Below are 12,015 nucleotides of genomic sequence, written 5' to 3' on the forward strand. Positions count from 1 at the left end.
GATAAGGTAAAAGATGAATTTGCTCCTAAGGGAAAAGCTGACTACTCCTGCAAGTGTTTAAAAGCAGTATGTGCTTGGCCATATTGTATTGGTTTGACCGATATTGGCTACTGGTGCAGAGTCTAAAGTGGAATAGAAAGTCAGTAAAAACTTGACAGTTCTCAATTAGTTTTGTGTTGCAATTTTATAATAATTGATGCAGGAGATGGTGATTATTAAGCCTGTTCCAGGCTGTTGTGTTTTCCTGCTAATGGCAGGTCCCCTGTACTCTCTGGTCTTTTGCTTCTTAAAGATGCAGATCACACCAGGATGTAAAATAATTCTCCCATTTGCACTGATGATCACCTATTATCATTAGTTCATTATCAGTTGTCAAAGAAGTTTTTCTTGTGTGCACGCAGCAAACTAATTGCTCTGTATAGTAGGGTCATTCCAGACCCTACTCAGTCTTGATAAAGTTTTGTATAATTCATTTTGTATCAATTTCTGATTACAGGCATTCACATTTTTGGGTTTTCAGGCTAAGCTGATGATCAGTAGATTTCATTGTCTGGAACTACTATTACCCTGTCACACAAACACTTTTGTTCCTAGATAATTCAGTTATTTAATTTCATTTCTTAACTTTTGTGTTCTTTTCTTGTATTTTGCATATGCATCAGTACTTTATACCTGTTGCCTTACTACTCCACTATCTGTTGAATTTTTTTTTTCTTCTAAGTGTGTCTAGGATGGTAAATTCCAGTTGAATATTGAGCTCATTATTTAGGAATCAGGAAATAGGTATGCTCTGTTTATATTGCTATGCCTGGAGCTTACATGGTGGGAAGAGATCTTTCTCTTTATAGGTATCCTCCATAGTTTAGAATTTTACTTCATACCTCTCTTCAAGAAACACCTGTCAATTTTAGGTATTTTGGTAGAGATCTGGTTGAAAGATTGTTGGAAGATAGAGCTTTAACCATAAGCAGATTTGTTTTGTCATGCCTTAGGTAAGTTCTCTTGAAGCCAAGATGTCTTAAAAATGCCGGAGTTTCACTGTGCCTCACCAAGCACTATGGAGAGGCAGACCAAAAGGTCTTGACAGAAATCATCTGAGCAGTGATTTAGCTGCCCTCTTGTGTGCTATAGACAGCAGATCTCATAGGTGCAGGTTTGTAATTCCTTGCAATGCTCTGTTGGTGAAAATGAATTCTCAAAATTGAAGATGTTTTAAACAAGCCTGAAACAAACAAGAAGAAGATCTTCTGTGCATTCATACTAAACCTGAGCAGCATTCATTGATCAGTGCTGGCAGTCACTCTCTTGATAGTAGATGGGTAAAGCTTCATGGGCTTATAAAATACTCGATCAAATATGCTGTGTGATCCTCCAAACTTCCTATTAGGAAATGTACACTTAGCATGCAAACATCTACCCAACCCAGCCCTTTCAGTTTCTTCACTTCCATGAAAAAACCCCTCAGTTTATCATCTGTTTTATCTGTTTTAGATTAACTTTATTATCCCAGTAACTACAGAACCATGTCCTTTGGTATTTCCTCCAGGCAATCAGGGCTCACCTAAAAGCCAATTCTTCTTCATTGCTTTCACATTTGCTCTAAATCCCTCTTCCTTGACTGAAAACTCTTTCACTCATTACCTATGGGATGAGGCAGTGGTTAAAATATTGAAAAGGATATTTGTGAGGGGTGGGGTGTAGAATTGAAGGAAAGAAGGAAGAGTGGGATAATGACGTACTACTGCCAATTTAAGGGAAAACACAGATCTCTGAGTATGGTCAATTGTCTTGTGGTGTGTTGCAGTCATCAATGCAGTAGCACAGCTTACTTTGAGTTTAATAATTACATTATTTATGCTAAGTTACATTTTGTTTTTATTGTTGCTTCTATTAGGATTCTTTTTGGTGATTCACAGTTGCACTTTCAGTTATGCTTTTTAATAAGGTTTAACTTCTTTCTAGCTGATAGATAACATTAAAATAAAGTCATATGTTACATTTGATCCTTCTTCTTTTTGTTTATTTCTAAAATGAGGTACTTCTTTCCATTGAAATGTTATATACACAAGCAAAAACTAGGATATATTCAGTTTAGAATAGGAAATAAAGCTTTTCTTCCAAGTGTTTTTATTGCTAGCACTTTGAAAATGTCCTGAAAATTCTGTAAGATTTTACAATTAAAGTTTAAAAATTTGTATTAAAAGTTTAAAACTTGTATTACTACAAGTTGTATGGGACACTTCAAGTAGTGTCGTATCAGTTTTGACATTTCAATCCTTAACCTACAATGGGCATTATAATCTCACATTTTTGCTTTTTTTCCCCTTTTTAAGATCAGTTCCTCAAAAGTCCGACTGTTACATGTTACAAAGCTGACTAATCTTTAGAACTACACTTTAAAATTATTTTTGTTATAATTTGAAAATAACTTCTTTCTGTATTAATCCGTATCTTATTTTACTTTCATGGTTTGGATTCAAAAAACTTCATTTTCAAAACTGAAAATGAGCAGTCTGCAAATGAAAATTCAACTTGTTTGCCAACAATACAGATTCTGAGACCCCTAAGTAATGCTACCCCACATACTTTACTTGCATGCTATGATAAGGGAGTAAGGTAAAAATTAATGATCTGTGCTATATGTTTTTCCAAGTGACTTCATTTAGGAATACTCATTAAAAAAACTTGATCGAAATCTGAATTAATATGTTCATTGCACATGTACTTATTTGTGTGTACACATTTGTGTGCTTATAGGAAGTACTTTTTATAAGAAAAGTGATTAAGTTTGGTTCTTAATGTATCTGTTGCCTGTGTTTTTTATTTCTAGATCTTCCTCAGAACTGTGATCCTAACATTCCCCTAGTTGCTCAGGAATTAATGAAAAAAATGATCCGTCAGTTTGCGATTGAGTACATTTCAAAAAGTAGCAAAATTCAAGAGAACAGAAATGGTTCATCATTTGAGCCAAGTCTGATGTGTAAAAGTATCCAAATGAACCAAACGGAAAACTCCCTTCAGGAAGAACAGGATAGCCCTCTAGACCTCACTGTGAATCGAACTCAAGAACAGAATACTCAGCAAGGTAATTTTTTGTATCTAATAATTTGTGTTTTGCTGTCATTTATTTATTTTATGGTGTCTTATTCCCTTAAAAAATAAATGTCCATATCAAATAGAAACATTTTTCATATTGTGTGTTAGCAGATAAGTATTCTGATTTTTGAGTGCCTGTGTTAAATAAGTAGCTTTTGAATTTCTCAGCTTTCGAATACTGAATCTAAGTCCTCTCACCTGTGCTGGCACAGGTAACAGTGGTTCAAAATTTTGTTGAAGAAATGGCCGTCAAGAAGCCTGAGAAAAGATTAAAAGGTGTTGGGATTTCAGAGAGCAGATGTCATTTAGTCTCTGTCAGCTCTTGAACACTTTAATTCTTTAAATACAGGCTGGTTAGAATGATGAGAAAAGAAGATTAATCTGGGAGAAAATTTGCATAGTTCATACCTTAATCATTACAGATCAGTGCAGCTTTCTTAACCGGGAGTAAAGCTGGAAAGATAGTCTGTCTCACTATCATTTGCAAAAAGGAAATAATTTCTTTGCCTCAAGGAATACTGCTATCCAAAACTGATAACAGTATAATCACAAGAGTATTTTGGACTTTGAACTAGATTTGGATTAGCAGCAGTTTTCAGGAGGGGTTGTGACTGTCATGTGCAACTGAAAGAAGTGGCAAAAGCAGCTTTTGTCTTTTACAGATACCAAGGTCTGTGTTAATTCTGTAATAGTGCAGACCAAAGGGAAAAGTTGACCTGTATCTGGTGTACCATACTAAAAAAAGTTGAAAGAAGCCAGAACTAAGTTTCTTGGGTTTTGCCTGGGTTTTTTGTTTTTTTATTTTAATATACATGAGCAGATTTGGTATGTGTGTACCTAATGATGCAGTCTTCAATTGGAGATCCTTGGGGGCAGGGAGTGCTGATGGATTCCTCATGATAAATATACCTATTCTAGGTTAAATTTCAATCATCCTTTCTCGTTGACAGAAAAAAACATTAAGAAATACTGGAATTCTTGCTTTTTTTCTGTATGGTCAGACCAGTTCATGCCAGGGTTTAGTAAATGTTTAGTGGTTTAAATCCTGAGAATATACCTATTGTCCTTGGATGTAATTTTGCTATGGATGAATTACAGATCTTAGAGGTTTATAATTGGTCAGGCTTAAGCACATTTGTTTTGCAAGAGCAATAAAAGATACTTACCTGATATCAGCACTATAGCGTGTTGCTTACTTCAACAGTAAATACGTATGATTATAAGAAAAGGGTAGGCAGAAAGTAGGCAGGGACAGGAAGAAAGTTATGCTGCCACCCTTTTCTGAAAATCCATTGATCTTTTGTCTAAGAAAAATCTAAAATACAGAGAAATTGAGTTATTTAAATAATCCTTTTATGTCATTGGATTTTTTTCTTACAATGAGGCTAAAGAGCAAGTTTAGAATTGTGCACTTCCTTCAGTGAAGCACCTAAATCTAAAATAGTTGCTCAGCACCACACAGTGTAAAAGTTACTCATTAAACCATGTAAGACACTGCAGAGTCTCAGGACTTGCACTGCCATGTTTGCTGGAGTGCTTTTTAGATGTTAAAGGTAACATTTTGCTGTGAAATTTAGAGATGCTGAAATGAGAAATAATAGTGGAATAAGACTGTAGTTGAAGGTGGCTTGAACATCTTACCTACCAGGGAAATTGTATTTTGCTTTCTGTTTTCCATGAAGGTGTTAATTTTGCTATTTTAGCTTTTCACTGTAGTGATGGCAACACAGGCAATAAGTTCAAGATGAAAAATGTCAGCCTGCTCTTGTTGTTTGCATTGTGTTCTAAGTGCAAAGATTCATGAAAAAGTTATTTCAATTAGCTTTTGTCAGGGACTGTGTATTATTATTGCACCTATCTCTCAGTCAGTTCTGTACTTTTTATGAAGACAGCTTGGTTATAATAAAGTGTCATATGCCTATGGTAGGGAATTATGAAAGTTTTTTAATTGGATTACTTTTTGAAATGTATAATTCTCTAACATAGTATACTTCTTGGGTCTGGAGACTTGTAAAAGCTGTACCATGGTTCTGTTCTTAGTAATGTTTTTTGAATGTCATGCAACTTTCTTTAGTGTTTGCTATTTGTAATTCCTGTTACAACTTCCAAATGAAGTGGCAGTAACAGAGGAGGAACTTCAAATTTTTACATTGCTTTGATGGATCCACAAAGTTGAAATCTTAAATTCTGTTAAGAAGATTATGATCTAAGTATAAATTTTTTAGGTTCACTTTCTGCTTAGGCAAGTGTATTTGTATTTACAATAGTTTTCCTTGAAATGAGTGATCAAACTAGTCAAATAGACAATCTTGCTCCTTTGCTGTGAGAGTGATTCTTCAGCTTGAGAGGTAGGAGTAAACTTTATTTTCCAGATTACTAGAAGCAGTGAGCAGACCCAAGCTAAGTTGTAGCTCAGCACTGAGAAGAGATTTTGCTACTGAAGCTCTCCATTAAAGAGACCTTCTTACTTTCCTCCAGTATCTGGAGGCCATCTCTTAAGCCAAAAATTCTTCAAGTCTGACACTTCCAGACCTGATAGCCCTGATTTTTGGGCTTACATGGCAAGATATTAGTAATTGGGGAGGGCTGTAGGGTGGCATCTGGGAGAAGGTGTTGTGGCTTTCCTGTGTGGGGCTCAGCCACCTCTGCCACAGACCTGCACCAGTCTGAAGTGGAGCACAGGAGCTGGGTTGTGGTGCTACTATGAAAGCATGTTTAGGAAAGTGGAAAAATGCTGGACAGGCAGAGAGGTAAGAAACAGCACTGGGAACAATAAGGTGAGGGAAAGGGGAGAGGAGATGCTCCAGGCACCAGAGCAGATATTTCCATGGAGCACATGGAGAGGAGCATGATGGAGCATGTATTCCACTGCAGCTTGTAGAGCAGATACTTGTTCCTATTGCAGTCTGTGGAAGACCCCACATTGGAACACTGGATGTTTCCTGAAGGATCTGTGGCCTGTTGAGGAGGAGTTGTAAAGAAGAATTGTACTGACTTTAGCCCCCATTCTCAATCTTGCCTATGCCATCTGGGGATGGGGGAGAATAGAGGGGTTAGGAGTGAAGGTGAGAGCCTGATAAAAGGTAGGGGTGGGGAAGTGCTTTAATTTTTTTTTTTTTCTCATTATCTAAATCTATTTTAAATTGCAATAAATTAATTTTCCCCAAGTCCATTTTGCCTGTAATTGGCAAGTGATTTCTCTGTATTTATCTTGATGATCTTCATCTTATTTCTTCCTGCCCTCCATATTGGGGAAGGGGAGTGATAGAGGGGCTGAGTTTGTGTCTAGCTACTGGCTGAGATAAACCTATTGCACCTCTGGAACTGCAGCATTTGCTACTGAGTATGAGTGTTTAAGCATCCAGGTATATCCAGCTGACACCTGACTGGTAGTAGACTCCTAGAGCATGCTCTACTTTCCTCTGCAGGTGGAAGTGTGGTAATTTAGCAGGGTGCTTTAATTCCTGTGTGCCTTGCTGGTAATCAGGCCATCATTTCACTGTCAATCAATTAGCAGCAACTGTCTCCAAAAACGTATCTTGCTCCTTTTTCTAATCCATGTAGTTCTTAAGACTGTCCAGGCCTTGAAAATGAATACTCTGTATAGTCAAACAAAACCTGTTTTCAATGCACTGCATCTAACAAAAGTGGGGTGATAATGTGTACTTTTGCAATACTGCTTTTCCTCTAAATTAAGCCAGTGGAGAAGCAACATCCTTGCAGAATGAAATGGTGAGTAAGGGACATTGTTGGAATATTGTGTAGCAACTTATTTCCTTGTGCAGTCATGGGGCTGAACTCTTTCAGGAACATTCCTAGCAGCAGCAAAGTTTGATTCTGAGGCTTCTTTTACTTGGTAGATGCAGGAGAGTTGCTAGTTGTCAAGCTTCTAAGCAAAGCGACTTTAAGAGTGAGTAGAAGCAGTACAAATATATAATGTGCAGGTTTAGCTGCGCAAGCTTATTCTTGTTTCTGGATCTTCTGGAACCAAGATATCTGGAACCACACACTGATAGTGTGTAAACATAGCCAAAATATGCAAGAAAATTTTCATAATTCTCTTGTTTCATTGAGCCATTATAGACTGGAAGACATCAAAAGATAGCTGGCAGTGTATTGAAAGAATTCCAAATTTTACTGAAAATAAGCTTTTTCTTATGATCCCATTTTTACTATTTTTATTGGTAAAAATAGTATGCATTTTGAAGATATACATGCTATGTTCCTAAGATATATTGTATGAGCTGTAAATATATTCAAGAAATAGTTTAATACTTTTGCATGAGAAAGTCACCCTAAAAAGCTACAGTTTTGAGGGGAGTAGGTGTTTTTCTTCCCTGGCTTCCATGGTGGCTAACAGCCAGGCTCCTTGCCAGATGCTTACTTGCTTACTTCTCTCACAATGGCACAGGGGAGAAAATGGGAAGAACAGAAAGGAGAGCTTATGAGTTGATAGAAGGATATGGTCATTGCTTGCTACCACTTGCCATCTAAGCAGACTTTAGGAAAAATAATTTGAATTATTGCTTATTAACATAAATATTTCATTGTTAATTCAGGCAGTAGAAACAAAAGAGTCATTAAAACACTGCCATTCCTCCCTCTTTTCCCAGGCTCAGCTTCACTCCAGGTTCCCTTGTGACCACCACCACCTATTGCAGTGTAAGGGGATTGGGTGTGGGCTGTCCACAGTCTGTACCTAATGATTTCTCTCTACCACTGAACTTACCTCTGCCATTTTCTCATTGTTTTTGTTCCCATTTTTTGTGTCCATCTGACACTTTTTCCCCCTTTCTTAAATACAATTCTCCAGAGTTTCTGCTCAAGTGGCTGCTGGACTCAGCTGTGGCCAGTAGGTCTGGGAGCCAGCCATCTCTACCCGGCACAGAGCAGCCCCTGTCCTGTTCTCACAGATACCATGACCACCCAATTTCATCTGGCATTTTTTCATGTTACAAAATAACACTTTTAAGTCAAAAGGGGGTACTCAAAATGCTAGTTAAGAAGTAATAAAAAGCTTTGGTGTTCCTACTGACAGTTTCCTGAAAACACTTTCTGTGTTCAGAAGCACAGAGAATAGCCAGCAAAAGGCAAGGCATGATCAGGAAAAGTACTGAAGACAAAGGTGTTGTTTTGTTGCTACAAAACCCCTTATTTGGATGGATAAGGGAGAGTTGTTATTTACTAAATCTTACTATATTAAAACTAGGTAGTACTCTCAGAAAATTCTTAGAGGAAGAGACAGTTAATGGGCAGGTTTTGCTCAACAGTTCTTAAACATTGGAACTGCTGTGACAGGAGGTCATGGGTCACTGGGTTCACAAGGGGCCTTAGACTTCACAGCCAACAGAACCAAGGCCAGAAACTAAAGTTAGAGTAGGCAGGGATAAATCTCTGAGATCCCTAAGCCAATGATAGCAGCTGATAGGAGGGCAGGAGAGCAAAGAGCTGCAGGTAGTAGCCAGACGTGTTCTTCCACACTAGGAGTGGAGTGCTCCCCCTGCCTGGGGGCTGTGAACTGAGTAGAGTAGTTTATCTGATGTAGTAAGACAGTTCATAATAGCTAATGAGAGATTTCCTGAAACCCAGAAAAAACCTCAGTTTAGAAATCAATGTAGAAACACCAGTTGTAGAAACTCTAGGCTGACCTGGTTTCTGTTGCTTCCCGTTCGCCTCCCTGCTTCGATAACATCGCTAGTCTGGAGCAGTTTCAAGTGATTGTGGTCCTTATTATTTTGAAAGTGAACTTTGATCACACTTAGTTTCATCTTGATATTGGTACACCTGATGATCTTGTGCTGAAAACCAAAGGCCAGAGGTTGAGCCATTTTTTTGAAGATAAGAATAATTTAATTTGCATAGAAATAGCTACGTTAGAAGACCATGAATAGCAAACCTCAAAAGCATTTAATATATTTTTCTATATTATCCAATGTTACATATTTTTTTTTTATGAAGACTCACTTCTTAGTAGTCATGGCTTCACCTAAAGAGTAGAAGTAATTTCATATATTTTATTGAAGCCACCTTAGAGAGCGGTTTTTCTCTTCCAGATATAATTCAGTTCCTGTCCAGAATTCTTGCTGTAATACCTGTGTTGACTGATTTGTAAGAAATAATAGAAAGTTCTGGCTCAGTTCAGAGAAGACGGCTCCTATCTTGCAAGTAACAAGCTTCCAAGATTCATCCTACAGTCCAACTGTGGGATACCTCTTCGCAAACTTTTTGGTCCTGTACCAAATTTGGTCCTAATGTAGCAAAGTGGATATCTCAATTGTGTATATATACACTAATTCATTTCATTAGGTAGGATTTCACTATGTCTTAGAGCTTTACAGCAAATGCTCTCATTTTCCTACCAGTTTCAGGTGGGGTTTTGTGAGTTTTGTTTCTTGTTGGTTTCAGTGGGTTTTTTTTGGTTTGTTTGTTTTTGTTTGGTTTTTTTTGGGGGGGGGGGTGTTGGGTTTTTTTAATTTGCTTTTTTAAAATTCAAATGAAATTACTAAAAAAAATTCTGTAGTCCAGTGACTCTATCTGGTATTTTGCATGTATATCAAATTTTTTATGATTCTTTTTACTGAATATCATCTTCCCATAAAGCATTGTCTTCAGGGGGCTGTCATGTACTTAATGAATCTGCATTTGCTGTGTTGGAAGAACCAAATGTCTTGAACTTCAAATTACTACAGTTCTGCATATCCTTTAGAGACTGAAAATGTATCTAGTTTTTTGTTTCAGAAGGTTTAATTTTCACTGCTGTGTTCTTTTAATCACTTTTCAGCTGATTGCTAGCCTGGTGTTGGCAAAGCCAATTCGGAAAGATTGGGAATGAAAATTATTTTCATTATGGAATCTTACAAGAGCCTTTGGATTTTGTTTATTTGTTGGGGCTTTTTTCTTTTACTAAAAGTCTAGCTAGCTTTGCCTTTTTTTTTTTCTTTGTAAATTGGTGTAGAGACAATTAGCTTTTTATTGCTTGATAAGCTGTCAACTTTGAAGTAGGTTTTTCTTTTCCAGTAATGTCTTCTAAACTTTTTTGTGATGTCTGTATCAACTGAAGATGGAGAGACTGTTGCCAAAGGGAACACACAAGCACTTAAGAAAGGGAGATGTACTTTGTGCCACTGACAGAACACAACAGATGAAATCTGTCTGTTGCACAGGACTAAGGGACTTTGGGTTGAGCTTGGGTATTCCTGGGTTGGCCAAAAAGTCTACGTAGAATTTTTTGTAGAGTTCTTAATTGGCTTTTTCTTCTGTAATATCAATGAATCAGGAAGGTTGATTAGCATTAGTTCTTACTATTACTTTCTTATGAAAGATTTTGAAAGGTATGTGTTCAGGTGAAAGGGAGCACCTGTGTCAAGTGGTATATTTATATATATTCATTCCCTAATGCTGAGTTGTGATGTTGCTTTTTCTCTCTTTGACCTCCTTCAAATAGTACAAAATAGTTGTGGAAGAACAGTCAAAAAGCAGTAAAAAAAAAAATAAATTCTGAATTTGATTATTACATGAACTCTATTACTCTGCATTATTGGTATAAAGGAGAGCTACCCAAACAATTTTCTTGACTTCTTATTTGACGGTTGGCATTTGGATCCTTCAACCAATGCTTCATCGTCTGCATCTGAGGCTATGGGAAAATAGGTGTGATTGATTGATGTTTTAGAAATAATAGGCAGTAACATTAAAATGACACTGTAAATGCAATAAGGGGTAGTGTAAGATTGTAGAATTGAATGTTGAGCTACATGTTGAAACTTAAAATTGAATTCGCAGAGCTCAGGCACACAAAACAGCCCAAGTTTGAAAGAGGGAACCAAGGAAGAAAGGTATGAAATTAAATATATTTAGGGGATTTAATTATAATTCAAATGTAATTGATTTTTTTTAAGAAAAAAAAATTAAAAGTAGTATTTCAACTGTTAATGTTTTTAAGTACTGATTTTTAAAAAGTATGTTTTTCTATTTTAATACTTCATAGTCTTTAACAGCCAATTATAAATCTTTAACATTTACCAGTGACTTGACAGAGTGGACTCCCACCCATCTTTAGGTCTTTCATTTTTCTAATTTCTAATATTATTGCATATATGTGGAGGCAGCAGGAGGAGTATGTATAATTGAAGTGTTAGAACTCTGTATTGGGCTCAAGCTCTTTTCCCAGTTATGGGGACATTACTGGTTACTGGGAAGTTACCCAGTTACTGGTACCTGCTCATCCAGTAACCTGGTCTGGTGTCATTGCTGACCCTGCTCTGAGCACAAGGTTGGTCTGGAGGCCTCCTGGAATCCTTATTGGCTTGAATTGTTCTGTAAGGCTCGGATTTAGTTATGTCAAGTTCAACATCAGAATTGTGTGTTTGTTTACTGTATATAAATAATAATTGTAATGTCAAGTGCGTTGTTTTGGTTGCCTTGAAAGTAAAAAGTGCAATATATATAGACACATGTGATTTTTAGGAAAGCAGTCATGTTTGGTTAATACAGGTTCTTTTAAATTTTATTTCTGAATGGGTTTACTTTTTTGTTTTTCTCAATTTTAAAAGAGTTTGGTTACAAATCAAGTATACAAAATCATTTTCTGATGGCTGATACTGTTAATGGAATAAAGTGTCAGAAATTTTACAAGATAAAATTATCTGTTTGAACATTATGCCATAGGTGAGAATACATTTGCTGACAAAATCTCTGAGATCTTCCTTAAAATCACTGTTATCATCACTACTCATTCTTTGCAGGGGATGGAGTGCTAGATCTCTCTACAAAGAAAAGCGCAAGGTTGGAAGAACCAAAATATGATCCATTGTGTTCTGAAAACTCAGTGTCTGGGTAAGCAATGTTTAGGACTCTCTTTGGCTTATCAAAAAGACAATCCAGGTTTCTTTCCTCTGGCCAGGTTTTATGTTCATAACA

The 12,015-nt window shown here is 36.7% G+C and overlaps 1 protein-coding gene across 8 annotated transcripts in view; it reads left to right on the plus strand.

The window, feature by feature from the left end:
* The window catches only part of LCORL (ligand dependent nuclear receptor corepressor like), an 82,005-nt gene that overhangs the window by 38,704 nt on the left and 31,286 nt on the right, over positions 1-12,015 (plus strand). For 6 of the 8 annotated variants that reach the window (XM_058837532.1, XM_058837529.1, XM_058837527.1 and 3 more), the window contains exons 5-6: positions 2,831-3,085; positions 11,841-11,931. In XM_058837532.1, the coding sequence (XP_058693515.1) occupies positions 2,831-3,085; positions 11,841-11,931 (346 nt within the window). The remainder of the gene's footprint in view (positions 1-2,830; positions 3,086-11,840; positions 11,932-12,015) is intronic. The other 2 variants (XM_058837533.1, XM_058837534.1) reach the window with 1 other exon arrangement.

Source organism: Poecile atricapillus, chromosome 4, assembly GCF_030490865.1.
Source record: "Poecile atricapillus isolate bPoeAtr1 chromosome 4, bPoeAtr1.hap1, whole genome shotgun sequence".
NCBI classification, from domain to species: Eukaryota; Metazoa; Chordata; class Aves; order Passeriformes; family Paridae; genus Poecile; species Poecile atricapillus.